At 36.8% G+C, this 19,476-nt stretch overlaps 1 protein-coding gene across 1 annotated transcript in view; it reads right to left on the minus strand.

The window, feature by feature from the left end:
- CDKAL1 (CDK5 regulatory subunit associated protein 1 like 1) overlaps positions 1-19,476 on the minus strand; it is a 434,104-nt gene that overhangs the window by 133,457 nt on the left and 281,171 nt on the right. Inside the window, exon 11 of the mRNA XM_035549604.2 lies at positions 10,180-10,325. Within this exon, the coding sequence (XP_035405497.1) occupies positions 10,180-10,325 (146 nt within the window). The remainder of the gene's footprint in view (positions 1-10,179; positions 10,326-19,476) is intronic.

Genomic DNA, 19,476 nt, shown 5'->3' on the forward strand with positions numbered 1-19,476 from the left:
TCAGTTGCGGAAAATAAATCTTCATCTGCTCCAGCCACTACTCTAATGCACCAACCTCTTAAAATGTAGGGTTTGTGATTACTTTGCCATGCAATAAGAAGTTTATAACTACAAATTTATCATCTTTACAAAGAGGTGAATCATAAACTCACGAATGGTAGATACAATTTATAGACCAATAAGATACATGTGAATACAAAATTGAGCTTCCCCTAGGTAGTCTGTATCACAGTCCACAGTCTCCATAAAGAGAATTTCCCTGTAGCAGAATTGTGTCTCTTGCACACAACGTTTCAGTTGTACAACTATACTTCTAAAGAGGTTTAATGGCTTTTACGTGTTTACACTTAATAATTTTCTTCATTTAAGCATTTTAGAGGTAAAGAAAATAACCATCAAAGGTGCTGACCAAATACAGAAGTATTGTATTCTTTATTTCTTCCATCATTCTTTCAAATGCTGAAAGAAGCTTGCCATGTGTAACTTCAGTCAGTATTTATCAGCTTGCCAACTACCACCTTCATCAAAAATCCTTTTGTGTGGTATTGCTCTATATGATCAAAATAACATGGCTTACAAAATTCATTTATTACTTAGTACTACATGAAAATCAAAAAGGTACACATGCAAATTAATAAACACATATTTTTAATGTATCAAATGTATTTTATATCATCATCAGAATTTGCACATCTGAACAGTCCAAGCTGTAAACATGATGCATCCTGGACTTGTATATGTACAAATAGGGTAACAAAACAAACACTAAAGTATCTTAACATACATTTGGATATGCTTAAAAACTCAAGAGCAAATTAAAACTAAGAATTATATGTTAATCTGTTATTAAGCAAAAATGAATTAAAATCATTGTTTTAAAAAACGAGTAGACCACCCCAATTCCATTCTAACTTCTGACCCTGAGGTTGAAACACAATGACAATATTTATACAGAAAAAACAAGAAATGGTTTCAGTTTGTTTTTGTTTGTTTGTTTGTTTGTTTGTTTTTCAATACTAGAGTAATACAGTACCACAATAACCATTAAAAAAAAAAAACACACATAATTATTAAATAGATGTTTTAAGAATACTCATTTCTAATATTGAGTGATGATTGCAATTCCTTCCTTTTAACCTTGCTACTGATGTTATACCATGGCTTTCAAAAACCCACATTCATGTGCTCTCAAGGGAAGGAAGAAAAAGAAAAGATACCATCTTGCTACACTTAAGAAACTGGGAATTTGATGCACATTACTTATTCCTACTGTATCATCTATGCAGATAAGACAGCTCAGAAAAAGGAAAGCTTAGCCATTAGAACATAAAGTAGCATTCCCAACAACTTTGTTGATTATGCTTAGTAAAAATGTAAGCCAGCTTCTATGACAAGTCTTATCATAGTAAGACTAAGTATTTTTTTACATTTAAAAAGAGGGCATATCTTCTTTCTTCAGAAACCATTCCAAAAATTATTCTTCCAAACTTCGGCCAAAGCAGAACATTACAGTGTCGTGACATAAAAGCATGTGGAGTGTGAATGCACTGTGTGCCCATTATACCTGCACTTTTATTTCCCAGGCTTCACACCAGAGTTTCTGTGTGTATGTATCAGAGCGGAATGGTAACAGGAGAGGCAGAAAAAAAACACTCTCATTGTGTTTCTCTACCTCCAGAAAAAAACAGAAATTGTATTACTAAGAAGAAAATTCTGTAAAACACAAGTGTTATGCACATTCTGCTTAAATAGGAGAGCATGAAGAACTGAATTGCTACAGATGCTGAATAGACTTCATATCAAAAATTATGGAGCATATAGAAATCTTGAAATCAGTTTTCTAGACTGTGCCCTTTGAAAAAATAAATAGGTTCAAGTTATGTTTAGTGCCATCTGATCATCAAAGTAGTCTGTAACTTAGAATTATTTTATGTTAACCTCACATTGCACGACTCAATTCGAACTTCAGTATTTGCGTGAGGATGTCTGCAGGCTAAGCACAATCAGGACATGAACAACAGTCTGGCAGATGTAACAGTAACAAAGCAAGACACAGGAAAATGGGGACTGCAGCCAACACTCTTACTGTGAATTTGGGTACTATACTGTAGCTGTAGCATATGCGTACACAGAAAACAAATAATGTTTTATTACAAAGAGGACAGTTATCATGACATGCATAAGAACTCCAAGTCTCCATCTCAAAAAAGCTATATAATCTTTAAGAAAGACAGCTTCTGAAAAACGAGCATTGCGAGCTGTCAAAGAGATACCCTTATAGGCGTTTATCATTATTTTACCATACATCTCAAAGAGATTTTTAACCCCAGTTCCGTATTTCTCACTTTTGTACTACCCCTAGCTAGTTATGTCCATACTATATGTATGGCCTAAACTGCTCCACGTTGACTGTTAATCCGATTCTTTATAGAACAGTCCTAGTTCCATGCATTTTTACAATCTCATTTAAAACAGAATTCATTTAGTTCTGAGAAACAATTGGAAGGAAGAAATAAGCACAAAGATGAGCATAACAGTGTATCATCAATTATTTATGATAAAAAGAATAATTTATGGCAATGAAAAACTTGTCTTTTACATTAATTAAAATCTAGTGTAAAAACACTAAACAGACTTTTCTCCCAATTACTCTTCTCGTGGGTACATAACTAAGAAAAAAGTAAGTAACGGTTTTATGAGAACACCCTTTAGACTTCAGAGAAACATTACACCATTATTTCTATATTCTTTAGAGTATTATTTCTATACTCTTTAGAGTAAATAGCATCTTGTGTAATAAGACAGAAAATAGTGCCTGCAGAAGGGAGTCACTTTATAGTCACACTATTTCAAGGTAAATAGCTTTTGTTATTGTTCACGATTCTCAGAAAAGAAAAACTTAATTTCTAGTGATCACTGTCGTAAAAACTTTTGCTATGCCTTGTATGTTTTCAGGGCTTCTCTCAAGCTAGAATTAATGTAGATGAGGTTATATTTTTTTCCAGTCATACAGCCAGGGAATTTAATAATTTTCTTATTTATACACCCATGTAAGAAAGTGAAGGCTGTAAAGTGAATTCAACAAACATTTGTATTGTTCAATAAAGATGAGCTACAACTAACTTGTTTTCAGCATTTTTTTTCTGATGTGCCTATAATAAAGTTCTACACATAATAAACAGAATAAGTCTAAAGCAATTTCCACTTTACCACAGCTTCAGCGGAAACTTATAGTTCACATTCTAGCAAACAACGCTTTCCCTCAGTAGTATTACAGAAAGGGTTCAATAGTCACAAGTTACAAGGCGTAAGAACGCCAAAAGTAGAACAAAACCCATGCACTTCTGGCCATTGCCATCCTGGCATACGGACAGCAGAATAATTAAAAGCCTACAGCCCAAACTCCATTATCCTCCAATATCCAATATTTGGCATGAAAGATGATGCTATAAAATGGTAACTAGCAATTTCTAGAGAGGCAACAGATCTAAGCAAACTGTGGCAGCAAGAGCTCTTGCTTACCTATTTTCATTCTCTCTTCATGAGCTAGCTGAAATCTGATTAAACAATCTGAAGAACAGTGAAGATAAGAGATTCAGAAGATACTGATATCTGTAAGCAATCTTTCTTCCCTCCTCCCATTCCCCCTTCAGAAAACATCCTCAGTATATTTCCTTGCTAGAAAATAAAGATGCAGTAGCATTAGATAAGAAAAAAAGCAAAGAAGTGCTGTGCAAACCCAGATTGAAAGACTGCCCTCCTGAAATGACATTCAGTTTAGCTGGAGTAATGTTATAATACAAGAATATCCTAGAATGCCTTATGTTTGTCTCTCCCCCAGTCACTATCTATGAGATACACAGTTTTTCAGTCTAGGCAGTTAAGCACTAAATATTCAAAATATCTTCATGAAATTAATGGATCTGCAGGTGTTCAACATCTTTAAAATCTTTCATCAACTTATATCTCTTTATGTGACCTTCAGAATCAAATGCAAGGAAAGAAGGCTTACAAATTTAGCAACTTGCTTTGTAGAAGCACAAACAACTTTCAAGAGACCTAAAGATTCTGTGGTGAAAGGAACTTGTAGTCCCTCAAACTTGTAGTCCCTTGTAGACCCACTGATCACTAGGTTCCAGTCTAGACACAAAGATAAATCTACTTTTGTGTGCATCTGGTGGAAAAAAAAAAAAAAGGTTCTACTTTTTAGTGCTAACTTAATAGTTTTATAAACACAATTCATTTGAAATAAGAAGAGAGACATTGGATGAAATCGTGAGTTCAGACTTCAACTGTAGACAAAAGAGAGTGAAGAGTCTAGAAAATGAGGTGTAAATATACAGATAAGTACAAAATATATTCAGCATTTTCTTAGCAGAAAATGTTATAAGGATTTTAAACAGATAACATCTGCATTTGCAGTAGGTAGACTGACGGAACAAATGTACTAAAACTCATTAAAAAGGCCTATATCTGAAAGACTTCTCATGGTTTGTTAGGTCCACGATTAGCACATCTGCAAAATGAGCTCTACGAATTCTCTCTCTGAGAATCAAGAGATAATTTTCAAGAAGAAAACAAAATACATTCATGCTGCTAAAGTAAGGGATGTTGTAGTATGTTTTATAATTGTCTGCATTTTTTAAGTGAGTGGAAAAATGTACCTAAGAATGGTATTTGGTTATTTATGTATTTTTAAATGACCCTAGTGGTCGTTTTCAAATTATAGTTTCAATAACTGTCAGGATAATGTGCTAAAGACACTACTACCACTGCCACAAGGCCTGGGATAGCTTCTAAGCAGCAGGATGTCTGGAATAGTTGCAAACTTGATGACAGCTCATTTAGCTGTTTATCTTTCAATATGGACTTAATAATATTTAGGAGCTTACTGTAAGGCCATCTTTCAGAAGAAAATTATGTTCAGTTACAAATTATTCACGGTGTTCAGAATTTTCTTGATCATCCAAGTAATAGTATTTAGAAACAAGGTTTTGGGAAGATTTTTCTTCCTCTTTTGTTGTATCAGTCAAAAATGAGCTATTAGAAAATACAAAAGTTTTCATGCAGAAGACTTCCAGACAGTAAGATACGCATTTACATAAAAAATACACAGTTACATAAGAAATACAAAAAGAGACCACGATAAATGTCCAGATTGCCCACATAAACTTTTCTGGCATCTGTCGCTATGACCAGAATGAGAACAAGGTCACATCAGAAGATTATTGCATTTGAAATTGCTTGGAAAGAAAAAAAATTGAAAGAAAAAAAAAAAAAAAAAGGAAGCCATACCTAAACATACTGGATTTAAATTATATTCGAGAAAATTAGATTTAAAAGTTTATCATATTAGTCAAGAAAGCAGACTATGAAAAGTTTGATGCAGACATACAGATACTGCTGGAAAACCTACAACGAGCAGACATTCAGCACGACTGGGAAGCGACGGTAGCTGAGACCACTCCTAGCCACACTATTCTCCCCTTGAGCAGACTGTCGTGTCTGTGCAAAAGGAAGTGCCACCTCACCTGGCAGCCACTGCAACAAAACAGACGAAGCTCAGGGCAGACCAAGAGAGACATGAGACAGTCACTGCTGAATCCCTTAAAATCCTTTAAAAAAAGGATTAAGAGGTGGCCTAGAAAGCTGCTGAAACTGCCTTTAGTCGGCTTAACTCCTTGTAAAGGAACAGGGAAGCAGGGAGCATCCCTGAAGCCAGTTGTCTCTAAGGACTAGGTAACATCTTCTCTCATTTTGGATATTAAGTTTCTTCAGACACCTCCAGCAATAATCCATTATTTGCCGGGCAACTAAGATCCTAGTTTACATTGAAGTGATTAATCACCTTCCAAAATTTCAATTTATTTTCCACTGCACTCATTTACTATTGGTCCTTTACTTTCTTTCTCCAACTGCATGTAATTGTTCGCCCGCATATGCTGAAAAAATCAATTCTTCATTACCATTGAAAGTTACTGAGGCTAGAACAGGTTTGCTAGTAGTCCTCTGATTTTAACAGAGTAGAAGGTGCAAAAAAGAAGAGAACTTTTAGCCTGACAGGGCCTTGATTCTCCCTTCTGGCAGCCCAAGTTTGCTGATTATATTGGAAAGCGCACATATTTCCAGCATGAATTATGAGACAATCCCGAGTGAACAGCAGCAGCCACCCACAATTCATGTTATGCTTCCATCTCATAAGACGCGCACAGACAACACTAAAAACTTGTGAGGCAAAAAGCTTTTCCTCAGCTTCACGCTACTTCCAAAAATACAGACAGAGCATTTCAGCCTGACTCTAAATTTCCCTATCCCATTCTCCACTCTCATTTGTCTAGATGTTGGGTTTACGAAAGGGTAGTAATAGGGAAAGATTAATAAAGGCTTTGATCAACGTCACAATTGCTTTACAAACTAGAAAGGTAAAAGAATGCAGTATGGTCAACTGCAAACAAGAAATTTGAATACACGTTACCAGTCTAAGGATTTTTTAATGTGTATATATTCACATTGTCTCTGAATATTTGAGTAATTACAGAATATGACACTCAGGTTCTTTAACTGAAATATACTCCAATTGTTTGCCTTTATGAGCAAAAGTAAATTTCAGGGGATTAAGTTTCAAAATTTTGAGATAATTAAATCAGTCTTGCTCTTTTTGTAACTAAAACCACCATCTTTCTGAAATATAATTTATGCAGAATCTCGAAAGTTCAGACCACTTGAAAAAGAAAGACAACTCATGTTTTGTAAAAATGAACCTGCAATTAAAAGAATTTCTGATATAAGACTAAATTGGGCTCTGGATTAAATTTATTAAGCAGCAGCTTCTAATGTTCCTTTTTATGCAAACATATTGAAATTAATATCTCATCCAAATGAATATCTCCTCCTCCGTATCAGTCAGTTTTGAGAGTAGTCCCTCCACATCCACAGGTAGTGACCAAAAAATATATAAGAATAACTGCAAGGACCCTCATCAAAGTACAAGTTGTACAGGACTACCTTCCAAATTTATCAGCAAATCCTCATTTCTTTAATGCTGTTCCTCTCTAGAACAGTTTACAAATGACTCTTTCATTAATAAAATGTATATATGGATATTAAATCTTTAGGTCAGCTACCGACCTATCAACTAGACAACAGCATTTTCCTGAACGTTAGAATTTGCAGAAATTTAAGTGCAAAAAGGAAAGCAAAATATCAAAGAACTCATTTCTGAGTACAAAACAAGGCTTCTCTAGTACAGCTTTTCAGTCTGATGGGTTTGAATTTCAAGCTAGAATTTGTTATCCATCTGGATACTAAACCAAAAATGTTGTCACCTGGCTGGGCAGAGGGTCTCTAAATACAAAGTACTGCATATCAAATGACTGCAATGGAGTATCAGTTTTTGTTTTTAAAGTACACTTCTAGAGTTTCTGCCTGAGGAAAGAGTTCTCAAAGGGAGGAAAAAAAGTGATGCCTAGTATCACAATTTCAGAGGGTCTAGAATGCTCCATTCTTTTAAAAAGTGAGTTTTAATGCAAAAAAATAGTTTTTGAGAACTCTAGCTTCTCTATAAAGCATTCTGTACTCAGTGGGATATGAACAAATCCCCATCTTCAGAAGGAGATACCTCTGCAATCAATTCTTGGCTCTCCAGAGGAAGGAAAACATTTTACTATTTTTCTGGGAGAAAAAAACCTCCCAGAGTATTTCATTGGTCTGATGGGGAAAAGAAAGATTCAGGAGTCCCTAATATCTTTGGTATTCAAAAACCAAAGAGATCATATGGTTCATTTTTTTCTTTCTTCCCTTCATTTTTACTTCGTGTATTTCATGCTTATTTGCTCAGACGTCTGAAATCGTTATTAAGCATTTAACTGATAACCATATTATTCTTTGGTGTGCGACTTTACTTCTTCAGCAGGTCAGCCTGTGGGATTATTGGTTTAATATAAATTTAAGTGAAGATACTATCATGGTAGATGTCACATTTTAGAGATGAAGGTGCCATTTGGAATATACTGATAAGACCCTGCATATTTCCTGTAGGAAATTTCTAAGATGACTTTATGACCCTAGGAATATGAAAAGGAGATATAGGGTGTTCTACTTTTGTTTTATTTTTCCTATTTGATAAATGGAAGATGGAAATAATCCCTTTTGGCTATTAAAGTAGTTCAAACACATATTTAATTTTAGCTATTTTGGCTCTAGGCTCTGGAGTTGTCTGCAGCAGTGTTAAGTCCTGGCAATCTTTGCTCTCAGACCTTTATGGGAATATCTACATGGAATGCAATAGCTGGCTGCTGCCATAGGAGGAGAGACTACTAATGAAGACACTAGGCTCTTAAGTGCAAAAGAAAAAAAAATTAGTTTTACAGATGCACACATGTCCAAATATCCAAAACGTTTTCTCTGTCCTGCATAGCTTCTTCATCCTGCTGCCATATGGTATAAAGAATTTTCCATTTTAGCATTCAGAGACTGTTTTCTGACAGGAACTACTAGATAATATGGTAGTTTCTTAGTAAGCAGGATAAATAAAGTTTATTATTATTCAAAAACAAGACATCAAGACAATTATCTTTTCCTTGCAAAATTTACTATGAAAAGCCTGTGGAAAAGATGTATGTCGTAGATTACTTTATATTCAGTTACCAGCTGTTTTAAATTTGGATATTAACTAATTCATGCTTTTCTCTGTGCAAGAGCTGAATGATATAATAAATTCCCATATGCCCCAACATGTGCCAGCTATAATAGGTTATCGAAAATCCAGCTGCTGTTATGATAATAGCTGCCAATGTTAGAACTACTGAAGAGAATAATGAATCAGCTTCAAGTCAACTAAGACATAAACTGACCGAGTTCTAAGATACGTGGGAATACAATATAGCTGTTAATTAAAAAGTAAAATTGACCCAAAGCCACATGAAAATATCAAGAATTCACGTGCATTGTTTAGGGTGGAAAATTAATGTCAGATCAACATATAATGACAACAAAGATAATAAATAGTGAACCTGTATTTTCATAATCAGCTCCATTTCAACCCACTGCTGTAAATGAACATACTATACACGACATGAACATGAACATACTATAAACGACAAAAAAAATTGCAAACAGACTCTATTCTGTTGTAGTTTGCTTTTCTTTCTTACATTTCACAATTCTCATGCAACTCTTGCATGACATTTTACATGCCTAGTCTGCTGGATTTTTGAATAATCAAGAAATATTGACTATAAAAATGATTATGAGAAACTGTTTTCTTTTGTTTTAATATCCAATATTTTAATGTAATTTTAGAGTCAAAGGTATCCCTTTGAATTAAATTCCCCCTCCTAATTCATTAAAAGAAACATAAAAAAAATAAGATTGAGAGAAAGTAGCCAAACAAGATAACTGAATTCATTCTTCAGACAGATGTTTTTATGACAATTGGCACAGTAATACACACAGAAATATGTCAATATTTAATTTTAAAAGCTAAGAAGACTTCATTGGATATTAAACTAGTACTTGTGGCTACACCTTTGCATGTAAATGCAACTATTGTGTTCAGGTCAGCATAAGTACAACATTATGATATATACTTTTACTTCTCACAGTTAACTGTTCTTAAGGAAAAAAAAATTTTAAATTATCCTATAAATCATCCATTCCATAAGCAGGATGACGGTATTGCTTTATCAGTGTAAATGTACACCAGCCAAGGGATGTAAAATATCGTTTATTTAAAAAAAAAATACCCATTTACATTAGCTAGAGCTGGATCATCTCCGTAACACAAAGCATACAATGTTCAAAAGCCACATTAAAGAAGACTTCAATTTTAACTTCAAGCAGTCTATATATAGTGTTTAAGTACAAAAAATAATCTAGGAATGTATTATTTGAAAAAGATTAGGAATATATCGACAAATTAAAAGCATGTCATGCAGAGATTTAAGACGCTTATAAAATCTCAAGCAAAGGGTCAAACCACATCAAGGATCATACAAAAAAGTCAGACTTTGAAAGCTTAAAGAAGTTCATTCTTTTTTAATACCTTAATGAAGAAGTTGCAAGTTATTGTGTTTTCAGCCACATGTTCTTGACATTGAAAAAAAAAACACATAAACGAACAAAAAAACAACCAACAAAGCCCAAACCACTATTATTTTCCTCAAATATTAATAGACTTACTTTTCTTTAAGGAAATCCACTACTCGTTTGAAGTCTGCCACACAGTATTCTCTTTTCATGTCCATGAGCACACTGTCAGAGGCTGACTGGACCGGTATGTGCAGAAAAGCATACACTCTTGGATGATTGAGAATCTTTGCCATTTCCTATGAGTTATTCAAAAAGGAAAAAAAAAGGATTATGAAACCAATACACAAATCTCCTTTACATTCGTATGTGATACATATCATTAGTAAGACTTCTGAAACCCAAATAACACCGAGTTACAGCAGCCCAGTTGAGAGAGTAGGGACATATGAAAATATATGGAAACAATTTTGTTTTTAAAGAAAGAAGAAAACTATGGGATTTCATTTCCTTTGAGATAGGCCTGACATTCCCTAAGTAGTACTAGTTATCCGTTTAAAAGAAAACTTTAGAAGTTTAGAAATTATTGTGAAAATCAGTGCTTTCAGACAGTGGCTGTTTTCAATTTCATCAGATGGCAAGGGTTAGCTGCTTTCCTGTCAGAGTCAAAAGAGTTCTCAGATGCCAATATATGAATGTCTCTAATTGGAATATCCTTAGAGTCGGCAATTTGCTAATTAAAGTACATCTGATCATTTGCAAGACTGCTCCAATACTAGTCTGAAATCTCTTAACTGTGTTATTACAGACTCCAGGGATTAAAGGCATTTGGTTATAAAATGGATAGAATTAAGCAGTAGACTGCTAAAAGCACAGTAATGGCTTGAAAAGAGGCAGGGGATGTTATACATTATGTACAGGTACAAAAGGACAGAAAGAAAACAAAGTAAGGGTAACAGAGAATGCCAAAAAAGCTCATAATCAAAGCCAGACCAAACCCCAGACTGCCACTTGGCATGGTGATGGAACATAAGATGGGGAACAGAATGCGGTGCTAATGTTTCTTTCATTTTTACTATCTCCATAACTAAAGACATAAAGACTAGTAAGAAGGCTTAAGTATTTTAAAAATGGAGACAAAACAGCATCTAGACAGTAAGCAATATGGTAAAATATAGCCTGTTAATCTTTCCCCTGGAAAAAAAACAAAACAAAACAAAACAAACAAAAAGTAAACTTGGACAAAAAACATATTACACACACAACAAGCAGGTTTTCACCGAAGGCTTTCACTTTTTTCCTGCACGGTTAAATATATAGGACATGGCCTGGGGTTGAGCGCTGCACTGCCCACTCTTCTGCCATATGCATTGTGCATGCTCCAGCCAGGCTCACTCAGACCACTTCACCTTTCTTTGACAGCATACATATTCTGTTTGACAACAAATACTGCTGTCAGGTTTAGTTGTTAAATTGCAACTATTTACAAATTCTTTCCAGGCCATTAATCAGCCATAGTAGTCATGCGTCTAGATTTTCTCTCAGTATTTATACATGGTTGGCCTAGCTCGTTCGAAGAAGTTAGCACTCTCGTGCCTTTTCACTTTCAGTTATCTGCCTCTTAAAAGCACCGATTTGCTAACAGGAAGGCCAACCTGCTAAAGAGGGCTTTAAACTAGGAAAGACAGGGGAAATGGAGAGTTACAGGGATGGGGTAGGCAGAAAAAAGGGTCTCAAGTCAGGATGCCTCCAGCAGGTGCGTGCAGCCAGGGAAGTGACTGCAGGACACAGCTATGGAGGATCCCCTTGCACCCCTTCTGGGAAACCTGTAGGCTCAGTGACCTCCCTGAAATGCTTGTATAACAATGCATGTAGCATGGGAAATCAACAGGAAGAATTGGAGATCTGTGTGCGGTCGCAAGGTTATGATCTCATTGCAATTACAGAAACATGGTGGGATAGCTTGTGTGACGGCAATGCTGTCATGGAGGGCTACACACTTTTTAGGTAAGACAGGCCTGGAAGGCGAGGTGGAGTTGCTCTTTATGTGAAAGAGCAACTGGAATGAATGGAGCTCTGCCTTGGGGTGGATGAAGTTGAATGCTTATGGGTAAGGATTAAAGGGCAGGCTGATAACATTGTGGGTAACTGCTACAGATCACATGAAGAGTAAGTAGATGAAGCCTTCTATAGACCACTGGAAGTAGCCTCACAATCAGAAGCCCAGGTTCTCACGGGGGACTTCAACCCCCCCTGATATCTGCTGGGAGGACCACGCAGCTAGGCACAAACAGCCCAGGAGGTTCCTGCAGAGCACTGACGATAATTTTTTGACACAGGTAGTGGAGGATACAATGAGGAGAGGTGTGCTGCTGGACCCTGTGTTAACAAACCAAGAAGGGCTGGTTGGAGATGTGAGGGTTGCGGGCAGCCTTGGCTGCAGTGACCATGAGATGGGGGGCGTTCAGGACTTTGTGAGGAGGAAGCAAGGCAAAATGTAGGATTGCAACCCTGGACTTTAGGAGAGCAAACTTTGGCCTCTTCAGGGACCTACTTGGAAGAATCCCATGGGTTAGGACCCTAGAAGGAAGGGGGATCCAGGAGAGCTGGTCAATATTCAAGCATCACTTTGCCTAAACTCAGGATCAATGTATCCATATGAGCAAGAAGGCAAGCAAAGGGGGCAGGAGATCTGCACGGATGAGCAAGGAGCTCCTGGCAAAACTCAAATAGGAGAAGGAAGTATACAACATGTGGAAAAAGGGACAATCCAATTGGGAGGAATATACGAACACTGTCAGAATATGCAGGGATGTGATGAGGAATGCCAAGGTCCATTTGGAATTAAATCTGGCAAGGTATGTCAAGGTGTACGGAGTCTGGCTGGGATGGAGTTAACTTCCCCTGCAGCAGCCCATACAGTGCTGTGCTCTGCACGTGTAGCTAGAACAGCACTGGTATCACACCAGTGTTGTGTCTGCTGCTGAGCAGTGCTGGCACAGCATCAGGACCCTCTCCAACACCCCCCCAGCAAAGAGCCAGCAGGCTGGGGGTTGGCAAGAGGTGGGGAGGGGACATCACCAGGGCAGCTGACCTACAACCAATGGGATATTCTCCACCACATGGTGTCACACAGCAATAAAAGGTGGGGAAGGGAATGAAAGGGAGACTCTTGTTATGAAGATGTCTGTTCTCCCAAACAACTCCATCACTTGCTGATGGGAAGTAGAGAATACATTTTTTCTCTCTCCATGCTTCCGCACAGCCTTTGCTTTTTTGTTTGTTTGTGTTTTGTTTTGTTTTGTTTGTGTGTGTGTGTGTGTGTTTTTCCCTCTTCCTTTTCCCTTTAGTTAAATTATCTTTATCTCGACCCATGAAACTTTTTTTTTCTTTCCATCATACTTTCTTCTCTCCTATTCTTCTGAGGAGGGGAAGTGAGAGAGCAGTTTTGGTGGAGTTCAGCTGCCCAGCAGGGTAAAACACCACACGAGGACAACAAGAAGGGCTTCTTCAAATTTATCAATAGCAAAAAGATGATTAGGGAAAACATGGGCCTGCTATTGAATGTGGTAGATGTCCTCATAAAAAAGGATACGGAGAAGGCAGTGATACTAAATGCCTTCTTTGCCTCAGTCTTCACTGCTAAGACAAGCCCTCAGGAATCTTGAACCCTAGAGACAAGAGAGGAAGTCTGGAGAAAAGATGACTTTCCCTTGGTGAAGGAGTATCAAGTTAGAGATCATTTAGGCAAACTTCATACCCACAAGTCCCTGGCCCCCAGTGGAATGCACCCACAAGTGCTGAGGGAGCCAGTGGATGTTATTGCTAGGCCACCCTCCATCATCTTTGAAAGGTTGTGGAGAACAGGGGAGGTGCCTGAGGACTGGAAGAAAGCCTATGTCACTCCAGTCTTTAAAAAGTGCAAGGAGGAAGACCCAGGAAACTGCAGGCCAGTCAGCCTCACCCTCCATCCCTAGACATGGAGCTACTGGAGCGAGTCCAGAGGAGGGCTACGAAGATGATTAGCGGACTGGAGCATCTCTCTTATGAGGAGAGGGTGAGGCCTGTTTAGCTTGGAGAAGAGAAGACTGAGAGGGGATCTTATCAATGTATATAACTACGTGAAAGGAGGGTGTAAAGAGGATGGAGCCAGACTCTTCAGTTGTGCCCAGCACACTGGGCCATGGGCACAAACTGAAATACAGAAAGTTCCAGCTGCATATTAGAAAACACTTCTTTACTGTGAGGGTGACAGAGCACTGGAACAGGCTGCCCAGAGAGGCTGTGGAGTCTCCTTCTCCAGAAATATTCAAATTCTGCCTGGATGTGATCCTGTGCAATGTGCTCTAGGTGATCCTGCTTGGCAGGGGGGTTCGGCAAGATTTGATCTGCAGAGGTCCCTTCTAACCCCAACCGTTCTGTGACTGTGTGATTTTAGAACAACTACTCTTGTATACTCTTGTGCATACCTTTCATGTATGTATGTACAAAACCTGAAAACTCTCAAATCACTTTAGAAAGCAGCTTTGAAGGTTTATGTCTAAACTTCTATTACATGTTTATGATAAGCAATTACATTACTCCGTGGAATACCTACCCTATCCCAGATATGTAAACTAAATAATACAGTAATAATTATATTGATAATTGAGGGTGTACAATTTGATGCACAGCAAGGGTGTGTGCAGCTGGCTCTCAGTGGAAGCCAGGGTTAATTAGCTTTGAGACTTAAAGAGTAAAGAACATGCCACCACACATCCATACAAAGCCATTTTAAATGGAACCACTTCCCTACGTCCTTAATTTTAGACATTCAGCTAGAATACATTGTTCAAATGAAACAGAACAAAACAAGTTCTGTAAAATAATGTCACAAAATGGGGAAAACTTTAATTTTTCCTCATTTAAGCTTTAGAAAATACTATAAATTAAGTTTATACAAAGCATTCTAGTAGTCATGTAATTTATTTTTTTTTGCATCAGTAGCATGTTTCTAAAATATCACAAATGGCAGAAGGGCTGGAACCAAGCTGTATACCACAACCCTACTGCTTAACTTTTAGTTCAAAATACTCCACTCAATCTTCAAAAACAGACTTATGATACAAGAAACCAATGAAAGCCAAGTTTCATAATATGCTTCTGAATCTGCCAAGTTCATAAAAATAACTCTACAACATAGAAAGAATTAATTCTCTCTCACTCCTCTCAAAGTTGGCAACTTCTGAAAAACAGCCTCTTCACTAAGTGATCACTTTGTGAATTCTTTTTGAAGATAATCAACTACTACTTAGAATTTCTAGCTACAAAAGCCTATTTTTATCCCATCTTTTGCAAGGCTAAGGACCATTTGATAGAAAGCCATAGATTCCTATTGCAACCAAGATCTGGGAATATTATGTTTAAAAAGTTATGATTTTGTTCCTTTCCCTCTGCACTCATACTAAACAACACTTATATTTTGAAGTTTTCTCTTTTTTAACCTTAAAACACAGATTGATTCCATTATAGTAGCGGTTTTTGAATTTTGTACAAAACTAGCCACGTATTGCTGGACAGCAGGAAATAAAAACATAAATAACTTGTATTTACCTGTGTTAAAGACACCATATATAGTAAAGAATGAGAAACTACTTTGTCTTACCACAGTTTCATATTGTTTTTTAAAGCCACAACTGAGGAACTTCTCTAAGCATTTTTTAAAAATTTGGTTTCATTTTTCTTCCTCTTTTCTTTGCTGTTAGAAAATTAACACGTTGCTGCAAAATATTAAACATAGAAAACAAATGCTAAAAACTAAAATGTGCTCTCCTATCCAGAGAATAGCTGGGTGAAAAAAAACACACCTCCCAAACCCAGTAGTTTTTTCAATCTTACAATAACTTGCACAAACCTGATGGTCTCACATTTGATCTACTTCAGGGGCATGTGCCAATAGTGAACTTTCAACAACACTTCCTGTAAGAAACTAAACTGATATGTATTCAATGGTCATACTTAAATAAGACTCTAGTCAAAACTGCTTCTTCTAGCTATCTCCCATTAAAAAATAATCATGACTTCTGCAAGTCTTGCAGTTACTATTGTGGATATCTTGCAGGATTAAGAATACAACCATTTTCATTTGAAGTCATTTCGCTTGGCTCTGTACTAAACGAGCACAAAAAGCTTTTCAGCTGTCACTACAAGTCTCTATATGCATCAAAAACGTAAAAATCCTAAATGGAATAAATCCAGAATGTTCAGTTAAGAATGTTCAGTTATGCACTAAGTAATATTACTGACAATTCCACTGCATTGTACTGTTTTAGAAAGATGCACATCAGTCTCTCAGAATCAAAGAAAATGAATTCTTCAAAAAGTAAATTGCTTGTCTTATGTATCAGAAATGCATGCACAATACACATTACATATCCAGGAACCCTCATACAGTCTAGTTATTGAGGTCACAGGCTTCAAGCATGCTCTGGACCCTCAAAGCTCCTACGGAATAGAATATTGCAAATGAATTTCTACTGTGAATTTCTTTCTTTGTGTACTTTCTATATCTAAAGATACACAAAAGATGCTACAAGTACTTCAAGCACTGAATTTCTATTGAGTATATTCATGTGTTTTCAGGCATAAACCTGAATCAAATGCAGCACCGATGATCTGGTTTCCCACCAAGTATTTCAGGACCATAACTATTAACTTGGTGGATTTAACAGAACAGAAATTATTAACACCAAATAATCAGTCACAAGACAGAAATGAGGAGGCACTGTGTCCTTGTCATTTGTTCTCTAAGTACCACTAGTGCTTTGCTTTTTTTTTTTAACTTACATGTCACAACCAGAAACTCAGAATGAACAGCTCAAAATGAAACAGAATAATGAATTAAAGGAAATTTTTCCATCATTGTTTCAGATATCTGCATAAACCAATCTTCCAAACTTTCTAAGTGCTCAATTATAAATAAAACATTCTACCCCAAAACCATAATGTAAGATCATTCCAGTCTTACCATTTACCCTCCCTACACCTAACACTACACTGAAGTACTTTACCAAATAGGTGTGATTTAATACAGCCATGTGCTGGATTGTCATACTTAGTTAATCCTGACAGATTTTCCCACACCACAGACTACACACAGAATACTAGTTTTTATCACTTAATAAAACTATTAGTTAATATCCCAGAGAGAGCTTGAAGGACATCAGAGGCTCATGTATAATTGCATTTTAAAGTGTCTCAACATTCTAAGCTTAACATCTGTTTCCTGTTGTTATATATGTGAATTTTTCCAACAAAGTGTTTTGCATTAGTACATATAATTGCATATTTCAGCTAGTGGGAAAAAATGCAATACATATTTTATGTATTTTATGTATTTTTTTCCATCTGGAAATAATAAAGGAACAACTTCTTCAAATCTTAAGATGGCGAAAGAAAACTTCTGTCTTTAATCATGACTGAAACAGCTGATTGCCTTTTCCCCCTGTCCTGTGGAATCTACTAATACCTACATGAATCAGGAGAAGACATTTTACGTAGGAACAAAAAGTCGAAGAGTAGCACAATATGTTTCAAGCTGACTTCACAAAAAGCAAAAGTCGTTTGTGTCAGAATCTAACAGTTTATGTGAGAGACCCTTTAGGAAAATGATCACATAGGAACTAATTTTTTCCAGTTCTTAGCAGCTGGAGTACATCAGAACGCAAGGCACATTGCCTAGTCAGTATATTTTATCCCAACAATTACAATATACAAATTTAACCACCTAACCAGAAAATCAATCCTTCTGTTTGTAATGACACGATGCACAACCATGGAGAATCACAAAGACAATAAACCTCAATATCCACACATCTCTGTCAGTATCAGCAAGCTTTTCAGACAGTGATTCTTTCTCCTAAAGTAGGCAGAGGTCCAGTATTTGAATTCTCCCTCATGTCTGAGTCACAGTGATCTGAATAACTTGTTTCCTAGCGAAAGAATTTTGTCCTCTGCCAAAAGCGAAGCCCAAATAAATGCTCATGCATATGGAAACATGACAAAATGGCACTCCCTCAAAACTTCTTTCCCTTGTGGCAGATGTTAGTTTGAGATACGTAACGAGGGGTCTCCACTTATAGTTGCCATCTAGAAGCCCAGTGGTGCCACCACCAGCACAGCCTGGATAAAAATCAAGTGGCTGTGGTCCATTTTTAAATTCCTCTGCTACAGTGAAATTCAAAAACAGATGTGATCTAGTGATGGATGCATGGCAATGATGACAGTGTGATTGTGGCTGGAAAGCCCGTAACAGTTTTGTTAAAATTTGAACAGGGAACCCCTCGTGCCTCCCCTGAGTAATGGGGTTGTAAAAACCCAAGAACATGTACGATGCATAATCACAAAGCTCCCTAAGCATACTGCTTGGAAGGCAATGCCTCTCCCTCATCTTGACCAGAATTAGGGGAGCTGTAATAAAGCCACATGCTGGACACGGTGAGTGGCAACCCCTGTCCCAGGTAATGATACAACACACACACACAGGACTAAGCAGCCCATTAGGATAGAGAATTCACTTGGGAGCAGCTAGATGCACACACAACTCTGATCAATGTAACCTGAACCTTAAGATCAAATCTTTGGGTTGCCAGATGGAGAGCAAAAGTTTGTTTTGCCACATAGGAAAAATGCCTCCTACATTATCAAACAAAGAACTGGTATTAGCCCAGGCAGTCGTTAGAAATGGCTACAAACCAGGCTGAAAGCCATGATTTGCCAACAGGAAAGTTAGCCATAAGAGCCATAGGCTCGGCCCTATCTGTTCCGAGCTGTTCTCCTCTGTGTTGGATCTCTCTACTGCTTCCAACCTCATAAAATAAACTACCCTAGCTAGTTAAGCAATTTTCTCCCCCATATGATTACGGATTAAGCTGAATCTCTGAAAAAAAAAATCAAAAAAAAAAAATCAAGCCAATCCAAAACCATCTATATGCCTTCAAAATTTTCTCATAACTTCTTTTATTAAAAATGAGGACAGGCTAAGAGGAGTTCTTGTTAAAAAAAAAAAAGTGACATATAATATTCATAATATTCCAGATAATACTGCAATACAATACTTTCATAGCCCAACTGAGGTTTATTCCATCTCTTACCATGAATCAGTATACAAAGAAACACAGAGCACCAAATACTAGCCATCTGATTTATTTTTTTTAAACTGTTAAACACAGAAATATCAAGAACTTTCCTACTAAGTTAACAACTGTGCTTCTCTCCAAGATATTACTCTTAACCTGGATATAACTGGTATACCTAAGAAGAGAAAGAACCTCTTTGCAGAGTACTATTTTTGCATTTATCTGATAAAAATATTAATTCTTAGTACAGATACCTGAACCTGGGTTCCTGAAATACTTCATGATTAGAAAATTGGTATCCCTATCCCAACCTGCCTACCTGTATTAACATAGG

Source organism: Cygnus atratus, chromosome 2 (genome assembly GCF_013377495.2).
Source record: "Cygnus atratus isolate AKBS03 ecotype Queensland, Australia chromosome 2, CAtr_DNAZoo_HiC_assembly, whole genome shotgun sequence".
NCBI classification, from domain to species: Eukaryota; Metazoa; Chordata; class Aves; order Anseriformes; family Anatidae; genus Cygnus; species Cygnus atratus.